The 21987-nt window shown below is 42.4% G+C and overlaps 1 protein-coding gene across 35 annotated transcripts in view; it reads left to right on the top strand.

Annotated features, from left to right (window-relative positions):
* CAB39L (calcium binding protein 39 like) overlaps positions 1 to 21987 on the top strand; it is a 120774-nt gene that overhangs the window by 67236 nt on the left and 31551 nt on the right. For 28 of the 35 annotated variants that reach the window (XM_089304167.1, XM_070048875.2, XM_070048868.2 and 25 more), the window contains 3 exons: positions 1774 to 1892; positions 9305 to 9473; positions 20277 to 20336. In XM_089304167.1, the coding sequence (XP_089160293.1) occupies positions 1774 to 1892; positions 9305 to 9473; positions 20277 to 20336 (348 nt within the window). The remainder of the gene's footprint in view (positions 1 to 1773; positions 1893 to 9304; positions 9474 to 20276; positions 20337 to 21987) is intronic. The other 7 variants (XM_089304174.1, XM_089304173.1, XM_089304175.1 and 4 more) reach the window with 2 other exon arrangements.

The following is a 21987-nucleotide window of genomic DNA, read 5'->3' as shown; positions in this document are numbered from 1 at the left end:
CTCCCCCAAATGGCTGCAACAACCAGGGATGGCCCAATAGGAAGCCAAGCGCCTAGAATTCCACCTGGGTCTCATATGTGGGTAGCAGCAGCTCAGGTACTTAGGCCATCTTTCACTGCTTTCCCAGGCACATTAGCAGGGAGCTGGATTGGAAGTAGAGCAGCTAGGACCCTAACTGGTGCCCACGGTGGGTGCTGACGTTGCAGGTGGCATCTTAACCTATTGTACAACACCAGGCCCGAGAAGCATGTTGTAATAAAATTCAGACAAAGACTATTTTAATTTGACCTTGCCATACTTTTTAAGGAATATAATTTGTTCTAAGGATAAAGACTATGCAATTGGGACTGGTGCTGTTGTATAGTGGTCCAAGCCTCCACCTGTGATGCTGGCATCCCATAAGGGCACCAGATTGAGTCCCGGGTGCTCCACTTCTGATCCGCCTCTCTGCTATGGACTGGGAAAGCAGTGGAAGATGTCCCAAGTGCTTGGGCCCCTGTACCCACATGGAAGTCCTGGAAGAAGTTCCTGGCTCCTGGCTCTGGATCAGCCCAGCTTCGGCCGTTATGGCCATGGCTATTTGGAGAGTGAACCAGAGGATGGAAGACCTCTCTCTCTCTCCCTCTCTCTGTCTGTAACTCTACTTCTCAAGTAAATAAAATAAAAATTTTTTAAGAAAAGACTATGTAATATACAAAATGTTGTGTCTGTCCAGTCCCTCTGCTTTCTAGAAAATGCTCTCCCCTTTTCATCCACACGGGTGCAGTGGAAACAACCAGTTTTTTGGGTGATGTGATACTCTGCCCAACACATAGCTGATTGGCCAACCCCTGGGCATCTGACCAGTGCCACGTTTTCCACCATGGGGACTTAAGCAGCAGAAGAAGCCAGTCTACAGAGAAAATAGAAAAAAGAATAAAAAATATGCAGGGCAGGGGTACAGATCCCTTTCCTGTTGCCCTTTTATAGTCACACCCACCTGACTGCCATCACCACCCCATCTCTGACTTCTGTCAACCACTCGTCTGTTCTGCATTTCCACAATTTTTTCATTTCAAGAATGCTATAGAAGTAAAACCATCCAGTATGCAACCTTTTCAAATTGACTTTACCAGTGTCATTCCTCAAGATTCATTCAAGTTGTTGCATGTATTTATAATTTGTTCTTTTTTTATTACTGAAAAAGAATTTGATTCTAATCTACATTTTGCTAAATTCTTAACTTTATTTCCTTAATCTGTTCTCCTTCTTTATTTATGAAAGCTTAAAAATGCTACTCATAATTTCTTCATGAATAAAGCCAAAAGGAAACAAAACATGAAGAATTCAGTTCTGTTACAGTCGCTCCTGTGTTGTATCCTCTGAGGCAATGTGTTTACTGATATAAGACACAGATTCCCATCTGGGCCTGTTTCCCACAGTGCAGATCCTGTGACAAGGAGCTGCCTCCATTTGGTAGCTTTGTGTTTGAAAGCATAGCTTGTTAGAGATAGACAGAGTAAATTGATGTATATTGTATGAGGGTACTTCAAAAAGTTCATGGAAAGTGGAATTAAAAGATGAGTTTATTTTGGTGTAAAATACTTTGAAATCCATGTTTAGTTTTTATATAATATGCATTTTCCAAGAGCTTTTGAAATACCCTGGTATTAATGTAACACCACTTACTATAAAAGGTACAACTGTTTCTGCTTGTGTATATGTGTGTGTGTGTGTATTTCATATACCATCTATTCACCAATTTAAAGTATATAATTTAATGCTGTTGAACAGGGAAAAAAAGATGTGACCCAGATATTTAACAACATCCTGAGAAGACAGATCGGTACTCGGAGCCCTACCGTGGAGTACATCAGTGCTCATCCTCACATCCTGTTCATGCTCCTCAGAGGGTAGGTTCCTGTCTGCCTGTACAGGAGGGTGGAGTTTAAAGTTGTTCTTGAAAGTACATAGCGTTCACGGCCGACAAATGTGTTCCCTTTTGGAGCTGTTGGCACTTTAGGTTTCTACACGTTCTGTTTCCAGTTACTGCCTCTCTTTTCCCACATCTGTGCCTCCAGTCTCTTCCTGTACAATAGTGCTTGAGTTTCCTTGTCTGCCCTCTTCCTAGCTGCCCAGTTACCTTTTTTTTTGCTTGTATGAGACTGAATCTTTTCACTACACACACACACACACACACATGCACATATACAAAAACACACATACGTATTCTATATCTGAGAACTCAAATATAGGTATAAAAATTCTTCTCGTACCTGCAAACTCCCAAAGTGATGTTTTCTATATAGGGTTAGGATCAATACTACTTTGTGTATATGGGACCATTAGAAAGCCAAAATAAACCTGAAATCAAGCCAGTTAATACAATCCTTGGATTATTATCTTTTCTGTACTATCATTTTTCTAAAAGATTTATTTATTTCCTTGAAAGTCAGAGTTACACAGGGAAAGAAGGAGAGACAGAGAGAGATCTTCCCTCTACTGGTTCACTCCCCAGTTGGTCACAACGGCCAGAACTTGTGCCAATCTGAAACCAGGAGCCAGGAGCTTCTTCTGGGTCTCCCATGTGGGTGCAGGGGCCCAAAGACTTGGGCCATTTTCCACTGCTTTCCTGGGCCATAGCAGAGAGCTGGATGGGAAGTGAAGGAGCTGGGACTTGAATTTGCACCCATATGGGATGCTGGCACTGCAGGCGGTGGCTTTACCCCTTATGCCACAGTGCAGGCCCCCATTAATATATTCTCTTTTATTATGAATTTTTTTTAAAGATTTTATGCATTTATTTAAGAGGTAGAGTTATAGACAGGAGGAGAAACAGAGAGAAAGGTCTTCCGTCCGTTGGTTCACTCCCCAGTGGCCACAACGGTCGGAGCTGCGCTGAAGCCAGGAGCCAGGTATTTCTTCCCAGTCCCCCACGTCGGTGCAGGGGCCCAAGGGCCTGGGCCATCTTCTACTACTTTCCCAGGCCACAGCAGAGAGTTGGATTTGAAGAGAAGTAGCCGGGACTGGAACCTGCGCCCATATGGGATGCTAGCGCTGCAGGCAGAGATTAACCTACTGGGCCACAGCGCCGCCCCCCCCCCCAATTAATATATTCTTAAGAAGACTTGAGGGCCCTTCATATGTGAAGGGAAGGGAATTGTCATGCTTCTGAGGACAAGACAGGCAATCCCCACCAGAAACAGTTGTGCCATAATCAGTTTCCCTGTTACTATTTTTTAATCTGGCAGGGAATCCTAGAGACTTAGCCCCTGTGAAATTACCTGCAAGCTTAGGACATAATGTGATTGATACATTTATACTTGAAACAACAATGATTATTTAAAGATATTATGGTAATATGCTATGTTGAACCCAAATCCTAAGAAAAAGGAATGTAAGGCAGAAATTGATACTTATCTATCAAAGTGAGTCATCTGGATATGAGATACAAAACTGGTGGAAACAATTTGGAACCCAAATTGTATGAAAAGATCATAAATAAGGACTTTCTCACTCTTAAGCAGATTTTTCTTCTGGCACAGGCGGATTTTCTTCCAGGGCTTGGAATGAGAGAACCTGCAAATGAGGTCATCAACTATTCCTGTTGACCCATGAAGAGTTGTAGCCAGTGGAAAATGTTCCACAAGTCAAATGTTAACATCAGAAGTTTCTTCCAGTAATTTTAGTTTTTAAAAGCTTAGTGCAAAAATTTGCAACCCTATGCAAACATATAAAGACAAAAGAAATCGCATGTACCCCATCACACAACTTGAACAACCATCAGTGTTTTGCTGTGTTTGTTTCAGCTATATCCCCAACAACACCCTCCCCAGAGTATTTTAAAGCAGATTCCTAAATACTTTAGTAAGCATCTCCAAAATGAAAAGATAATTCTCACATATCCACAATGTCATTATTGTACATTAAAAAAATTAACAGTCATTCTTTGTGAACTAATAACCTAGTCCATATTCAGATTTCCTTGATTGCCTCTGTATTGAAATTCATAGTTGGTTTGTTCAAATAAGGACCCTAACAAAGTCCACTTAGCTATGTTTGGTTGTAATGTAAGTTCCTTTTTATTTAGAACAGCACTCCCCTCACACATTTTTATGCTATTGAATTGTTGAGAAGCTAAATTGTTTTCCCTACAGAATTTCTTCCATTCTGGAGTTGTCACATTGCTTTCCCATCTTGTCATTTTTACTTGTTTCCTTCTCTCCTGTGTTTCTAGACTAGAGGTTATATTTAAAGACTTGATTAGATTCTAGCTCAGTTTAGTTTTTGTAGGTGGTGCTATCTGGTTCATATTTTATTGCATTAGAAGATATATATATATATATATATATATATATATATATATTTGTTTACTTATTTGAAAGGCAAAGCAGAAAAGAGAGAAATCTTCCATCCTGCTGGTTCGTTCTCCAGATGTTTGCCGCAAGCAAGGGTTGGGTCAGGCTACAACCAGGAGCCAGGAACTCCATCCTGGTTTCCCATATGGGTACAGGGGCCCAAACACGTGAACTATCTCCCACCAGGTACCTGAGAAGGGAACTGGATCAGAAGAGAGCAGTCAGGACTGAAACTGGTGCTAGTATGGGATGTCTGCATCATAGCCAGCAGCCTAACCCACTACACTGGCCAGGAAATATACTTCTAATAGTGTTTGGTTGAGCAGTGGGTTCAGTTGGTGACAGTGTAATCCATTATAAAGTTTCCCATCAATCTTAGACTTGTTTTACCATCTGTTTCTGCCTCATTTTATCATTTCATTAGGAGTTAGGAAAAAGGTAATTTCCAGATTTTGCCATTTCTTGTATTTTTATTGGCTAGCGTGGTTTTATAAAGAATAGCTTTCTTTTTAAAAAAGTATATTTATTTGAAAAGCAGAGAAATACACACAGAGAGAAAGAGAGAGAGAGAGAGAGAGAGAGAGAGAGGTCTTCCGTCCTCTGTTTCTCTCCCCAAATGTCTACAACAGCCAGGGCTGGGCCAAACTGAAACCAGGAGTAAGAAACTCCATCTGCTTCTCCCATTTGGATGACAGTACTTGGATCATCAGCTCCCTTCCCAGAACCATTAGCAGAAAGCTGGTTCGGAAGCAGAGTAGCTGGGACAGAAACCAGCACTCCATATGGGCAGCTGGTGTCACAAGCAACAATGTAACCCACTGTGCCACAGTGCTGCCCCTTATTTGACACACATTGTCCTTCTGAGTGCTCTGTTGACCGTCTGTAGCCCCTTCTGGGTGATATCTTTTTATCCCCAACATAATTTGTGAGAGAGTCTTTGCTTTCTTATGTAACAAGATATCCCAGATCCAACTCTGGAATTTCTTTTTGTTTTTTAAAGTATAAGTTTATTTTTTGTTAGTTTTAAAATGTAACCATTTTGCCAATTAACATTTTGCCACACAAACTGGGAATTTCCACCAAGGGCCTGATTCTTTTTAGTGAAGAATGGTTCTTAGAAATTATAATCTAGATGCTTTAGGTGCTTGTTGACATTGGGTTGTTATTTCTTCTATGCCTTTTTGGTGAACAGAGTTAGAGCGTTATTTCTAAAGGAAGCACTTGTTTCTAGATTATAAGTAAATTGTCTTGACTATATTGAGTAAGCCAAGTGTTGAATGGTGTTTTACAAAAGTTTTCCAAGAACTGCCTATCATTGTTTGCTTCTAGCAATAATAACAAAAGTCATTTCCCCTTCGCATAATATAATTTTTGTTTTTAAATTGAGACATTCTTGCATAAATCTTTTTTCTAGCTATTTTCTCTGTAATGAATACTGTAGCTCCCTGCTAGTTGAAACAATTGCTGTTACATTTTGGCTTTCATTAAATGTGAAAGAGATGTTTAAATATGCTGTCCTTATTTGAGTGAGCATGCATTGTATGGGAGTGTACCTTCTCCACACTGACACAATTGATTAGAGCTCAGACGATGTGCCCCAGATTATAAATCAGGAAGGAACACATGATTCACTTCTATAAAAGAACAATTCAGCATTCTCTAGGTTAACCTTTCCTGATGAGCTGCCATAGGTTAATCATTGTGGGAAACAGAGTGATTAGTCATGATTTAGGCCATCAGGAATCTCATCCAAAAATAGAATGGATTAAGCGAAATAAATACTGATTCTTTACCATACCTGAGGATATTAATATTAGTGAGATTTTAAACTTAAAATAGGCTTATCACTTCTTTATAAGTAATAATCTACCAAAAGTCAATCTTCTAGAAGGTAGTCAGGCTGAACTCAGACATATGAACTACAGATCACTTAAAGAGTACTAAGGGAGATCAGGAATTCCCCTAACTATCCCAGTATATTATTCCTAAGTTCAGGAAGTTGTCATCTCATGGAATGACATTTCCACTGTTGGGGACAAACTACCAGGGTGAAATGACAAATGTTCTGCCTCAGAGTGGGTATTTTTTTAAATGTTCTCTTGGTTCTCAAGGATAAATTATCATTGCACCACAGATGGTTCCAATAAACTAAACCAAATGAAAGGAAAAAAAGAGAACTAATTATACCCAAAAGTTGGAATGGAAACTTTTTATAGATGGTTTCAGTTTGGAAATTGAATTAAGAAATGAGAAAACATTGGCTGGAGTTCATACAGCTTTTTGAATCTCCACAGTTTGACTCTCCTTGGAGTCCTCTAGTATTATGAAATTTAATTGGAGTTTGAGGTCCATTAAATTCATTATGTATGCCTACTTTGTGAAAAACATTATCTTGGGCACTCTTTGCAGCTTGGAGTCAGGATGAGGAAAAATAACATTCAATATGAGATAGCCTACAAATGGAGATTTTGCTAGGGAGGAAAAGATAAGAGAACAGAATAAGTAAACATGTCCCCAGCAATTAGGTTGTTTGTAGTGAGGTGAAGAAAACAAATGTGTAACAATTTATTGCAATGTAACACAATACAGAATGAAAAAAGGGCTAAAGCAAAATTACCAGATAAGCTGTTGTAGGACATGAAGGAAAGAAAGAATAATCCTGAACGGTGGATATTGGGAAAGGCTTGAAGGAGGAAGTGGCATTGGAACTAAACCTTGAAAGATGAGAGAGTCTTAATATTACAACATGAGAAAGCATTCCTGTTGGAATAGTATACCACAGGGAACTAGGGAATGTGATGAGAAATGAAACTTAAAAAATTAGGTTTAGTGCCAAACTATGAGACTCTGCAAATGAAGTTGACTCTTGGTATCTGTAGGGGATGAGTTCTAGGGCTCCCCTAGCACAGAAACCAAGCTCTGTGGATGCTCAATTTTCTTATATAAAATCGCATAGTGTTTGCTTATAACCTGTGCACATCCTCCCTTACACTTTTATCATCTCTAGATTACTTACAATACCTAATTTAATGCAAATGCTACATAGACAGTTGTTCTTTTTTCAGGTATTTTCAATTCCTGGGTGGTTGAATCTGTGGGTGCAAAGCCCACAGATATGCCAACAATATCTTACTGATAGAGCTGGGTTGTAGGGACAGGTATTTGACAGAGCAGTTAAGTTTCTGCTTTCAATGCCTGCATCCCATATTGGAGGGCCTGGATTCAAGTCCTGGCTCCTCTGCTTCTCATCCAGCTTCCTGCTAAGGTGTACCCTGGGAGGCAGTAGATGATGGCTCAAGTACTTGTGTTCCCTGCCACCCACATGGAAGACCTAGATGGATGGAGTTCTGGGCGCCTGGCATTAGCCTGGTCCATCCCTGGCTGTTGCAGGCATTCACTACTTAGATTCAGCCACCTCAATGTTAACATGGTCAATAATAAGCTCTTAATTTCTTCATTAACCTATTGCTTTATTAGTTTATCCATCTTAAGTGACTTTCCTATCTACCTAGTTATTCAAGCCAAAAACATGAATCATTTTTGAATCCTTACCTTCCAAATTTATTCCCACACTGTCCTAGCCACAACATCAGTAAGTCCTGCTGACTCTCCATCTTCCCAAAGCCCTCTGTTCTCCCACCATCACCCCTGCTCAAGCCATCATCATCTGCTGGACTTCTGCTCCTCTTCTTACCTAGTCTCTCAGCTTCCACTCTTGCTCCCTAGCCCATTCCTTACTGCTTTACAATGCATTCTCCACAGGTAGTCAGAGCCCTCGCTTTAGAGCATGCATTCCATGTTAATTTCTTGCTTTAAACTCTCTAAAGGCTTCCCATTGCACTTAAAATAAAACCAAACCCGGGGCTGTGATGTAGTGGGTAAAGCCACCGCCTACAGTGCTGGCATCCCACATGGGCTCCAGTTCAAGTCCCAGCTGCTGCTATGGCCTGAGAAAGCAGTAGAAGATGGCCCAAGCCCAAGCCCTTGGGCCTCTGTACCAGCATGGGAGACTCGGAAGAAGCTACTGGCTCCTATCTTTGGATCAGCTAGGGGAGCTTTTAGATCACTGGAGAGTGAACCAGTAGATGGAAGACTTCTCTCTCTCTCTCTCTGCCTTGCCTTCTCTCTCTGTGTAACTTTGACTTCCAAATAAATAAATAAATCTTTAAAAAAATTAATTAATTAATTAAATAAAACCAAACTGGGCTGAGTTCCCAACTCAGTCTGGCCTACCCCCAACCACTGGGGGCACTTAGGGAATGAACCGGTGGATAGGTGCACACACACTCTCTAACACTCCCTCTCTCAAATAATAAAAAAATAAAACCAAGCTGGCTTACGTTGATGTGCAAAGTTGTATATGAACTGGCTGTTGTCCCTTCTCCCCATTCTTGCCTCATTTCACAGCACCCTCTGCTCTCCTTGTGTGATCTCGTCACACTTGGCCTAATTCCTCCTTCTCTAGTTCTCCAAGCTTGTGCTTCCCTCAGAGCCTTTGCACATCTGAGTTCCCTTTGCCTGGAACTTTGCTCCTTTCCTTCAATCTAAAGTAAAGTAAATTAAGCAATCATTCACACACACACACACACACACACACACACACACCTGTGCACAATTAAGTAGTCACACTCTGTAACATTGCCTGCTACATTGTCTTCAGTTTTCACAGCACTTCTTGATATATGGAGCTGCCTTCCAATTGTTATATTCTGCTTCCTCCCTCTACAAGACATGCTCTCACTATGGTATGAAGCCTAGACCTTGTCCTGTTTGTTTTTGTGTTCCCAGCATCTATAATAGACACAAGTAGATATTCAGTAGGTGTTGAACAAATGGTGTTTGAATGAACTGTGACAGACGATATCTGTATTTCTAATAACAGCAGTAGTGATATGGTCCTTTTGCTACCTTTAATGTTATTTGTTAGTAGATAATAGAGCTCTCTGTTTCTCTCGTTTGTGCTCTAGATATGAAGCCCCACAAATTGCCTTGCGTTGTGGGATTATGCTGAGAGAATGCATTCGACATGAACCGCTTGCCAAAATCATCCTCTTTTCCAATCAGTTCCGAGATTTTTTTAAGTACGTGGAGTTGTCAACATTTGATATTGCCTCAGATGCCTTTGCTACTTTTAAGGTAATCTTTGCCCTGAATCAACTAGGTCATTTAGTTAAACCAGTCACTTGGCTTCCAAAGAGGCAAATTTCATTTTAAAAAGCAAAAAATTCTATTCCTTAGGTCTAAGTGTAGCCAGCCATGTGTGATGTGGATCATAAGAGGTATCAGTAAATAGAACACAATCTATGAGGCCAGTCTGTCACATTGTAGACGAACAGTGTACCTGCTGCAAGCTCATATGGAATAAATTCCAGTGTCTACCATTTAGTGACAAAAGGAACATTTAGTACTCTGGGTAGAGTCTGTTGTCATTTATATTAAAAACAGATTAGGGGCCAGTATCATATTATAGTTGGTTGAGCCACTGCACATGACACTGACATCCCATATGGATGCAGATTCTATTCCTGGGTGCTCCACTCCCAATCCAGCTCCCTGCTGATGCACCAGGAAGAGCAGTAGAAGACAGCCCAAATGCTTGGGCCCCTGCACCCACATGGGAAGCCTGGAATAAGCTCTTGGCTTCTGGCTTCAGCCTGGCCCAGCCCCAGCCATTGTGGCCAATTGGAATGAACCAGAGGGTAGAAGATCTCTCTCTCTCTCTCTCCTTCTATCTCTGTAATTCTGCCTTTCAAATAAATAAATAAATCTTATTAAAAAAAAACAGATGAGGTGTATAAGCTTTTGCTTAAAGTAAACATGCACTGAATACCTCTGGAAGTGTGTATGGAAATCAAGAATAGTAGTTGCCTATAGGGATAGGGACTGGGAAGGGAAGAGAGAAGGAAAGGTACATCTTTGAATATGAAAGACATCATGTTATTTCTATGTAATTTATAAATTTCCACATGGTAAAACAAAATGCTACTAAATTACAGTTTCTCCATAATAATCTATATTTGTATCATCTGTTACCTACTTTCTTATTATATAGGAATTACATTTAACCTTTTTTAAATTAAAAATGTTAAATTACTGTCAAATACACATAAAATTACCACCTTAACTGTTTTTTTAGTGTAGAGTTTAGTGACATTAAATATAATCACTTTGTTGTGGAACCACTCTCCAGAACCTTTTCTCTTTACAGATTTGTTTATTTATTTGAAAGGCCAATTTACAGAGAGAAAGTCCTCCATCCACTGTTTCACTTCCCAAATGGCCACAACTGCCAGGGCTGGGCCAGAAGCCAGGCCAGGAGCTTTATCCCAGTCTCCCATGTGGGTACAGGGACTCAGGCACTTGGACCATCTTCCGCTGCTTTCCCAGGTGCATTAGCAGGGAGCCGGATCAGAAGTGGAGCAACTGGCATTCAAACCGGCGCCCATATGGGATGCTGCCATCACAGGCAGAGGTTTAACCCAATTCACCACAATACCAGCCCTCTCCAGAACATTTTCCTCTATGCCATTAAATAACGCCTTCCCCTTCCTCCATCCAGGCCCTGACAATCAGTCTAATTTCTGTTTCTGTGTGTTACCATCAAGAACTTGTTCAGCAGTGAGCATTTAGCCTAGTGAGTAGCTAGGATGGCCTGTGCCACATATTGGAGGGCCTTGATTTGGTATCTGGCTTTGGCTCCTGTCTCCAGCTTCCTACTGGTACAGACTGGGAGATAGCAGTGATGGCACAAGTAATTAGGTTCCTGCTGCCCACATGGGAGACTTGGATTGTGATCTCAGCTCCTGACTTTGGCCTAGTCCAGATGTGGCAGTCATTTGGAGAGTGAATTAAAAAAAAAAAAAAAAAAAAAAGAGTTGATCAGAACGCATATCAGCAAATGCTCTTGCTAATTTGCATACAAAAATAACAGAATTTATACATCCATTGAATGTTGCTACCTTCAAAGTTTCTATTCCAGAAAACTGTTTATTTTTACTTAGTATCTGGTCATTATTTAATATATTTTGAAATTAGTGTCACTAGCATGTTTATTTTTCAATAATGGCATCATTGCTGACTAGCATTGTGACATAGTGGGTTAAGGTGTCACCTGTAATGCCAGCATCCCATGTGTGTGCCAGTTTGACTCCCAGCTGCTCCACTTCTGATCCATCTCCCTGCTAACACACCTGGGAAAAGCAGTGGAGAACAGTCCAAAGTGCTTGGCCCCTACACCCATGTTGGAGACCCAGATGATACTCCTGGTTTCTGACTTCAGCATGGCCCAACCCCCACCATTTCAGTCCTTTGGGGAGTGAGCCACTGAATAGGAGATACCTCTCTCTCTCTCTCTCTCTTTCTTTCTCTCTCTCTCTCTATGTCAATGTAACTCTGCCTTTCAAATTAAAAAAAAAAAGATATCCTCTAAGAGCAGATAAAAGTAAATATAAAGCTATTTGACAACTAGGTTAGTACACAAAGTGAATGATCAGGTTAGCTAGAGCTCTTTTTGGTTTTGATAACAAGAATTATAAAAAAATAATGATTTAAGATGACTACAATCGAGTCTTGATTTTTTCACTGTCTACCAAACTGACTTTGAAGACCATTTTAGAAAAGGAATTCCAGAAGTCTTATAAGCTGGTAGAGTAACATCATTGAGGCCGGCGCCGTGGCTCACTAGGCTAATCCTCCGCCTTGCAGCGCCAGCACACCGGGTTCTAGTCCCGGTCGGGGCACTGGATTCTGTCCCGGTTGCCCCTCTTCCAGGCCAGCTCTCTGCTGTGGCCAGGGAGTGCAGTGGAGGATGGCCCAAGTGCTTGGGCCCTGCACCCTATGGGAGACCAGAAGAAGCACCTGGCTCCTGCCATTGGATCAGCGCGGTGCGCCGGCTGCAGCGCACTGGCCGTGACGGCCATTGGAGAGTGAACCAACGGCAAAAGGAAGACCTTTCTCTCTGTCTCTCTCTCTCACTGTCCACTCTGCCTATAAAAAAAAAAAAATAACATCATTGAAATAACCTGGATTTCCAGGTTTAATATGAAGTAGGTAAAAGTCATTTGAATGTATATATTTAGATTCATTTCTTTAAAAGCATTTCAACAATTTAATTGTTCCATTTACATATTTCCAAATTTGTTTCTACTTTTTCTAGGGTAAAAATACAAACTTTTTATTAAAAATAATGTTTATTTAGTTATAATCCATGTATGACTTTTTATGTATTAAACATATTTCAATAATATTGACATAGTTCCTATCCTAATATTAATATATAATCTGATTACTTTTATGGACAGAATCTGAAGGTTGCCTATGACCTTGATGATAGACAGGTTGTTTGATTGCTGTATAGTGGTGGGAAAAGGGAAGAGCAGTAGTTGGCTGTGCTGCAAACTACCTGTCACCTACAGACTGGGAATTCACCCAGGCTGCGCTGAGAAGGTGCCTTAAATCTGTTAAAAGGTATGTTAGTCATGTGGTGGTAGAAAGCGGGAGTGGGCCTGCGCCGCGGCTCACTAGGCTAATCCTCTGCCTTGCGGCACCGGCACACCAGGTTCTAGTCCCGGTCGGGGCGCCGGATTCTGTCCCGGTTGCCCCTCTTCCAGGCCAGCTCTCTGCTGTGGCCCGGGAGGGCAGTGGAGGATGGCCCAAGCGCTTGGGCCCTGCACCCCATGGGAGACCAGGAGAAGTACTTGGTTCCTGCCATCGGATCAGCGTGGTGCACCGGCCACAGCACGCCGGCCGCCGCGGCCATTGGAGGGTGAACCAACGGATAAAGGAAGACCTTTCTCTCTGTCTCTCTCTCTCATTGTCCACTCTGCCTGTCAAAAAAAAAAAAAAAAAAAAAAAAGGAAAGAAAGCGGGAGTCTCAGGCAGCACCAGGAATCAATAAGGGCCAGAGGTTTGAGAGGAGCAGACGTGGGGGCCGGGGGGAAGCATAGAAGGGAAAAGCTGGAGCACAGTCCCTGTGGAAGAAGGGCAAGCAGACCCGCTTGCAGGAATGCAGACAAGGGAACCATGCTGGACAGACCGCACTCTGGGCAAGCCTGGTTTAAGGGGAGGCCAGTCTGGGCATCTGCCTGGGACATGGCCTGTGAAGGCACCCAAGACTTCCCCGGAAACATAACGAGATGGGGAAGACTGAATTGACAAGAAGTGCTGTCAGAGAGAATTCTGTTTGAGGATGGTGGGGATATTTTGAAGCCACATGGTGTGGGTTGGGAGATAGACCTCAGGGCATGGCTAAATTAAGAGACAACAGCTTGTTGTTCCAGCTGCCTAGGAGGTTAGTGAGCCCAGTGAATCATGACACTTGTATAAACGGGGTGTGCAGGCTTGGAGCCAGCACTGACTTGCCTGAGACCGTAGAAGAGAGTTGCTTATAGGACCGTGGTTCCCCAAAGCCTCTGCAGGACTGCAGTAAACACTAAGGATGCCCTGGCACGGGCTATGAAGAGAGGGCAGCCACAGCCCGCCCAGGTGTTCCCCATGGCTCCATCCAGCCTGCCTGGCCCCTGGGTCCTCCTTTTGCAAGGAAGAGAGGAAGAGCCTATGAAGGAAGTCTGGCGAGACGGAGAAGGGAAGAGGAGGTTAGAGAGGGGCTGTGTGAGGGCAGACAGGCGAGGAGGAGGGAAAAAGATAACGAGTGAGAAGGGCAGTGTGAGGGAAGGGAGGCATGGAGGGTGAGAAAGGCAGGAGCCCAGGGCAGGACCTGGCAGCAGCCCTGGCCACGAGCTCACAGTGCTGTGCAAGCCCACGGGTGTCCCGGTCTCACCAGCAAGCAAAGTGTACACTGGCTTCCCCCGTACCCCCAGGCCACCTAGTCAGACAGGCCTCAGTTGGATCAGATATGAAGAATGACATTTAATACAAAGGTCGATGCCGTTTCTTTCCAGAAGAGTATCTATGCCTAAACAACTGAGGAGGTGTTTTCTAATAATAGATACCCGAGTCCCATTTTCCCCCCATTTCTATCACACAGTTCTTGGCTGTCATGGAAACAAGTTATTTCCTTTTTTAAAAAGCCTAAGCAAGACACCTCATAATTATTTTGTTTTTTTTTTTTTAAAGATTTATTTTATTTATTTGAAAGTTAAAGAGAGAGGTAGAGACAGAGCGAGGTCTTCCATCTGCTGGTTCACTCCCCAGATGACCACAACAGCTGGAACTGTGCTGATCTGAAGCCAGGAGCCAGGAGCTTCTTCCGGGTCTCCCATGTTGGTGCAGGGGCCCAAGGACTTGGGCCATCTTCTACTGCTTCCCCAGGCCATAGCAGAGAGCTGGATCTGAAGAGGAGCAGCTGGGACTAGAACTGGTGCCCATATGGGATGCCGGTGCTTCGGGCCAGGGCGTTAACCTGCTGTGCCACAATGCCAGCCCCAGACATCCCATAATTATAAACAAAGAACAAACTCTAATTGAGGGGAAAAATCAGCTGCTTAGTGAATATGTATTTCTGAAAATTTCTTCAAAGAACATTTAATAGAATAAAATATACTTGACAATAATTACCTACTATCATGTATCCGTTCCAATTTAATGTTCAATAATATTGAATTGCAAAAGTAAATTAGGATATTTTGACTTGTTCTTCAGTCTATTTTCCATTGAAATTAAATCAGTTCTATGAAAATCTAAATAAGAATTTTTGTGGAATGTCACCAATATGGGAAAGAGTGATTTTCTTTTTTTTAATTTTTATCCATTTTCATTTTATTTGAAAAGCAGAGCAAAAGAGAGAGAGACAGAGATCTTCCATCTGCTGGTTTACTTCCCAAATGCTGACAACAGCAAGGGTTGACCCAAGCCAGTGCCTCCAGGAACCCAGAACCCCAGAACTCCATCCAGATCTCCCACGTGGTGGCAGGGACTCAAGTAGTTGAGCCATCATCTGCTGCTTCCCAGGATGTACACTAGCAGTAGAACTGGGACTGAAACCCAGGCACTCTCACAAGGGGATACAGCATCCCAAGTGGCATCTTTTCTTCTTTAAATACTTATTTATTTGAAAGTCAGAGTTAACAAAGAGAAAGAGAGAGAGAGAGAAGTCTTCCATCTACTTATTCACTTTCCAAGTGGCCACCACGACCAGGGCTGGCCAGGTCAAAGCCAGGAGCCAGGAGCTTCATCTAGGCCTCCCAAGTGGGTAGCAGGGGTCCAAGCACTTGGGCCATCTTCTGCTGATTTTCCCAGGCACATTAGCTGGATCAAAAGTGGAGCAGCATGGGGCTGGCGCCGTGACGTAGTGAGTAAAGCCACTTCCTTGCAGTGCCGACATCCCATATGGGTGCCGGTTCAAGTCCTGGCTGCTCCTCTTCTGATCCAGCTCTTTGCTATGGCCTGGGAAAGGTGTAGATGGCCCAAGTCCTTGGGCCCCTGCACAGAAGTGGGAGACCTGGAAGAAGTTCTTGGCTCCTGGCTTCAAATCGGTGCATCTCTGGCCATTCCTGCCAATTTGGGAGTGAACCAGCAGTGGAAGACCTCTCTCTCTTCTCTGCCTCTCATTCTCTCTCTGTGTTACTCTTTCAAATAAATAAATAAATCTTATAAATAAATCTTGCTGTCATTGCAAGCAGTGGCTTTACCCACTATACCACAATGCTGGCTGCCAAATGGCACCTTAGTGGCTGTGCCAGATGCTCACCCCCAATTTTCTTTATGTTACAAAAATACTTATAACAGTGACCAACAAGGTGCATTATTGCTTTTTCTTTAGGTAGCTAGTTTCAAAGGATGTTGTTTATTTGGCAGGTTGGTTTGGTTTTATTTTGGCTTTTTTTTTTTAACCTCTCACACTTATTTTAACATTGTCAGTTTATGATTTGCATATGGTGTCATCCACAAATAGTCCTTTCCCAACAGAGATTCCTTATAACCATAGTCTTTTTTTAGCCTTCCCTCTAAAATTCTGTGTAAGAGAAATGACTTGAATTACATCTTTCTCTTTCCCACTTAATCAGCTATATGCTCTTGAGTGAGTTAACCCTTGAGTTTCATTTTCCTCATCTGTGAAATGAGGAAAATGATCCCTGATTTTCTGAGTTATTGTGAAAAATAGAAATAACATTTGTAGCAGTAGACATTTGGTGCAGGTTAAAACACAGCTTGGGGCACCTGCATCCTATTTCAGAGTGCATGGGTTCAAGTCCTTTCTCAGATTCTGATTCCAGCTTCCTGCTAATGTGCAGCCCAGGAAGCACCAGGTGATGGCTCAAGTACTTGGATCTCTGTCACCTTTCTGGGAGACCCAGATCAAGTTCCTGGCTCCTAGTTTCAGCCTGGGCCAACCCTGGCTGTTGCGGGCATTTGAAAAGTGAAGCAACAGATGGAAGATCCCTCCCTATCTCTGTCTCTCTGCCATTCAAAAAAGTAAATAAGCAGATAAGCAAATATAAAGAGAAATAACCTTTGTAAAGGGCTCAGCACACTCCCTGGCACGTGTTGGGGCCTCAGTAAGTTACAGTTGCCTCTGTGTCAGCAGTTTCATGTCCCTGCAGTTGAATGTCACTATCATTCCTCCCTGAATTTGTCACAAGCAGAATCCACTAAAAACATCAACATCAGATTTATTTTTAGGATAATACTTAGACCATGCAAAACTTAGCCCTGACAAATCAGATTAAGTGGGATGAAAGACTATACTATTTCAAATACTTGAAAACTTAAGTTCTTAAAAACTTAGCCATTTTCTCTTTGCAGTTTTCTGCTCTTTCCTTCTTGGCTAGGATCCTAGCTAGTTTGTTGGGATTTTTTTCTCCCACTATGATCTGTAATAATGTAGGCATTGTAGTTTTTTTTTTTTTTAAGACTATTCATTTGGGGCCTGCACTGTGGTGTAGTGGGTAAAGCTGCCGGCATCCTGTGTGGATGGCAGTTCAAGTCCTGGCTGCTCCAGTTCTGATCCAGCTCTCTGCTATGGCCTGGGAAAGCAGTAGAAGATGCCCCAGGTCCTTGGGCCCCTGTACCTGCGTGGGAGACCGGGAAGAAGTTCCTGGCTCCTGGCTTTGGATTGGCTCAGCTCCGGCTGTTGCGGCCATCTGGGGAGTAAACCAGTAGATGGAAGTCTCTCTCTGTCTCTCTCTCCCTCCCTCCCTCCCTCCCTCCCTCCCTCCCTCCCTTTCTCTCTTACCTTTTTGAAAGGAAAAAAGAGAGGGAAGTAAAGAGAGATCTTCTATCCACTGGTTCACTCTCCAAATGTGGGACAGCAAGAGCTGGCCCACACAAATCCAGGAGCCAAGAACTCCATCCAGGTCTCTTATATGGGTAGCTGGGGCCCAAGAACTTGGGCCATCTTCTGCTGTCTTCCCAGGCAGCAGGGAGCTGGATCGGAAGCAGCCACAGGGATACAAACCACCACTCTGATATGGGATGCTGGCAGTGCAAGCAGTGGCTTAACCCACTGCATCACAATGCCAGTCCCCAGTAATGTGGCCATTATATTTGTTTAGTATGTGAGCATGTGTATGTGATATTCTTCCTCTAGCTTTGTACCTGTCGTTTATTGTAATAGAAATTTGAGGCTGTATCTATGTTTATATCTTATATTCACACTCAGATGTAAATGTGTGTGCAGGTCAGCCTCATCTATGGGCTCTGTCTATCATGCGTATGCTAGAGAAATCCTCCTCTGTGATATTTTCCTGTTATTGGAATTCAAAACGTTTCAGTTTTCCCCCTTTGGAATTTGAGGGCTCTGGTTGCAGCAGAGTTCCCTCCCTATTCCTCATGCTTTGAGATAACATGAATGTAACACAGACCTTCCCAGGCAGCAGCCATATGTGTGTGCTCTGCTGTTGCCCTTGCTGCACACGCTGGGTGACGATCGTTGTGACAGGCGGAGGACTGCCATGGGGGCAGCAATCAGTGTGTGCTGCAACCCCAACGAGAACCCCTTCCACCCTGAGTCAGCTCAGAAAATCCCTACAAGACTAGGGACATGGAGATGCCAGAAAAGCAAGCACCTGAAATATCCCCTTAGGGGCCCCAAAGATGCTGTGAAGCCCCTTTACTCTACTAGGGACCCCCTGAGGGCAGAACCTGGTGCAAATCAGACCCCAGACGGGCCAGGAATGGAGCCCCCAGAGAGGGTTTTTCCCAAGCTAGGACTCCAGCCCCTGAATACTACTGAGTGCTCTTCCCGCTGGAGTTTCCGCTGGTGGTTAGTCAAGCTGAGAGAAGAAAACCAATAGAGAATTAAGAGCTGGTTTCATTGTTTTTGAACTTGAACATTATAATGCACAATGCTTCAAATATTTTTCTATTTATGAAAATATAATTAAGAAGGTTTTGCCGTTGCTGCTCCTGCCTTCTCTTGGTGAGGTTAGGTTGTGTATCTTCCATATGCTTTTAAAGTTTTAATTAAATATGTATTAAAGTATAAGGATTTATTTTTGGAAAACTTTAAAACCCTTGTTATGGTTTTAATTAAATTCTGCACGGCCTCTGGGCAGGGCATTTAGCTTCTAAGCTTATAAAAGGGATTAGGTAAGGCTTGTTTTCTCTCCACATTTAAGGGGAAATCAGGATGTGATTTAGGTGTAGTTGAAGACAGTCAAATGTCCCTTCATGTTTCTGTAGTGTTTTTTGCAAGTTTGTAGCTATGGTAAGAAGTGGCTCCTGTCTTCAACTTTGAAAGGAAGCATGGTGCTGAGAAACAGGCACAGTGCCCACAGCCCACTGCTGACATGACCCTGGTGACCATGGTTCCTCAGCTTCCCAGTGTCCCGGGCTCCTCTGTTTAACAGAGGCTAAGAAAAAAAAAAAAAAAGAAAGAAAGGTTAAAATCCTTGAAAATCTGTAAGATTCATGTGGTTTTAGGCCATTCAGTTTTTATTTATTTATTGACAGGCAGAGTTAGTGAGAGAGAGAGAGAGGAAGGTCTTCCTTTTTCCGTTGGTTCACCCCTCAATGGCCGCCGCGGCTGGCACACTGCATGGATCCGAAGCCAGGAGCCAGGTGCTTCCTCCTGGTCTCCCATGCGGGTGTAGGGCCCAAGGACTTGGGCCATCCTCCACTGCCTTCCCAGGCCACAGCAGAGAGCTGGATTGGAAGAGGAGCAACTGGGACAGAACCGGCACTGCAACTGGGACTAGAACCCGGAGTGCCAGCACTGGAGGCAGAGGATTAGCCTAGTGAGCCTCGGTGCCGGCCCTATTTGTTTGTTTTTAATGATTAGGGGATTGGCCTCTGGCCCTTGGCCTTGTGGGAAAAAAACCCTAGTGGTTAACATACTTGCTTTAATTCCCAACTCTGGCTGCTGATTCCAGCTTCCTGCTAATGCATACCCTGGGAAACAGTGGTGATGGCTGGAGTGTTCAAATTCCTGCCACTCAGGTGTAAGACCTGGATCAAGTGAATGGCTCCTGGCTTTGGCCTTGAGCCCTGGGCATTTGGGGAGTGAACCAGGAGAAGGTTCTTTCTGTGTCTTTCTTTCTTCTCTGCCTCTTATAAATAAGTAAATAAAACCTAAAAATAATAGTAATAAATTAAGAATGCATGTAAAAGCTGATTAGTCATAAATGATATTTGAAAAAGATCATTATAAAAACTTTATTTGAATTGGTTATTACATCGTGATCATCACAATGTAGAGATAATGGCTTGAAGAAATGTGCTACAAAGAAGTCTCTGGTGCCATTTGTTTCACCATTGAAATTATTTCTGTTGTAAATCTGACAGTGATATGAATTTAAAGCACTAGCTTTAGCACTAGGTATCTTTGATTTTTAAACTATGAACCATCATCATAAACTAAGGTAGAAAAGGAAATAATTTTGCAGATAAATGAAAATGTTCTTTTGCAACTTTAATGTGCTTCAAGTGATTTATAACATCTTAGCAATATTTATAAAGATTTATTGAAACCTTAGCAAAAAATAAATTGTTTTAACTTATTAGGTGTAATAATTTTGTTTCATTTGGTTGTTCTCTTCCTAGGATTTACTAACCAGACATAAAGTATTGGTAGCAGACTTCTTAGAACAAAATTATGACACAGTAAGTAGAAATCATTTTTAAGACCACATCTTTCTTTTTCTCTCCTACAACTAGGAACTATAAAAATCACCCCTGTGTATCATCCACAGTGAAATCACCCATATCCCTGGTTTATGTATTAACCTGGATCTAGATAATCAGAAAATTTTATGGAATATAGAGGATGACAAGAGTCCCAGGTTTTTTTGTTTGCACATCTCTTCCTGTTGTGTTCTGGAGCTCTAAGAAAGAGTTAATGTCTGCTTCCTTTGATCTTGAATTAAGAGCACCCACATTGCCCTTATGAGGTATAGGTAACCCGGAATGGAAGAACACCTCTCCCTCACTAAAACAAAGCTCTTCACTTGGTACACAGTTCATTTTACTTACTAATAGAAATACCAGAAATATTTCCATCTTCCAGCTCCTTTTGCTAACAGTAAATCCAACTCATTTTTTTGAGGTGCAGAGGAAATATCACTCTTCTTTTTTTTTTTTTTTTTTTTAAGATTTATTTATTTATTTGGAAGGCAGAGTTACAAAACCGCAGAGGCAGAGAGAAAGAGAGGTCTTTCATCTGCTGGTTCACTCCCCAGTTGACCGCAATGGCAAGAGCTGTGCCAATCTGAAGCCAGGAGCCAGGAGGTTCTTTCAGGTCTTCCATGAGGGTGCAGGGGCCCAAGGACTTGGGCCATCTTCTCTGCTTTCCCAGGCCATAGCAGAGAGCTGGATCAGAAGAGCAGCAGCCAGGACTCAAACTGGTGCTCATATTGGATACTGGTACTGCAGGCGGCAGCTTTACCTGCTATGCTGGCCCCCAAAATATTACTCTTCTAAGAAGGCTTTCCCTAATCCCACCTCTTCCTAAACAACACATATTCATTCTGTCTCTCTGTTTCACTTTACTTGTTGTATTATCATGGTGTGTCTGTGTTTTTCTGGCTGGCTCTTGTGCTCTAAGAGGCACGAACCTTATCTCTGCAACACAAGAGTTATACAGTACAGAATTTAGAGTCTGCTTGCTTGCTTTGCTTCAAGACTTGGTTCTGCCTCCTTATTAATTGTGTGACCCTAGGCAAGTTACTGCACCTATTATAAGATGAAGATAATAATATATATTGAGTATCCCTTACCTGAAATGCTTCAGACAGAAGTGCTTTTGGGTTTGAGATGTTTTAGGCTTTTGGAATATTTTTATATACACATTGAGATATCTTGGGGATGGGACTCAAGTCTAAAGACAAAATTCATATATACCTCTTATACAGGTGTCCTGAAGATAACTTCATACAGTATTTTCAGTGCACCTATGTTTTGGTTGCAACTCATCACATGCAATCAAGTGTGGAATTTTCCACTCTTGACATAATGTCAGCACACAGAAAGTTTCAGATTTTGGAGTAATTCAGATTTCAGATTTTCAGATTAAGAACACTCAATCTGCAATACCTACCTTATAGGTTTGTGGTGGGAATTTGACAAGATGTAAAGTTTTATTGTAGTACCATGTCATTATTGTAGATACTCCTAATGCCTAACTTGATGCCAATGCATTTGGTGTAGTCAATGAATATCGAATCAACAGAACCATCCAAGAGCAGCTATACTTTTGCTAAATGTATGACAATGGAAGCAGCATGACAGAAATAGAACACAGCACAAATCTACAAGC

The sequence above is a fragment of the Oryctolagus cuniculus genome, chromosome 9, assembly GCF_051225735.1.
Source record: "Oryctolagus cuniculus isolate XC-2025 breed Fujian yellow rabbit chromosome 9, ASM5122573v1, whole genome shotgun sequence".
Lineage (NCBI taxonomy): Eukaryota > Metazoa > Chordata > Mammalia > Lagomorpha > Leporidae > Oryctolagus > Oryctolagus cuniculus.
Note: the sequence above shows the minus strand (reverse complement) of the source record. Positions and strands in the feature narration are given on the sequence as shown.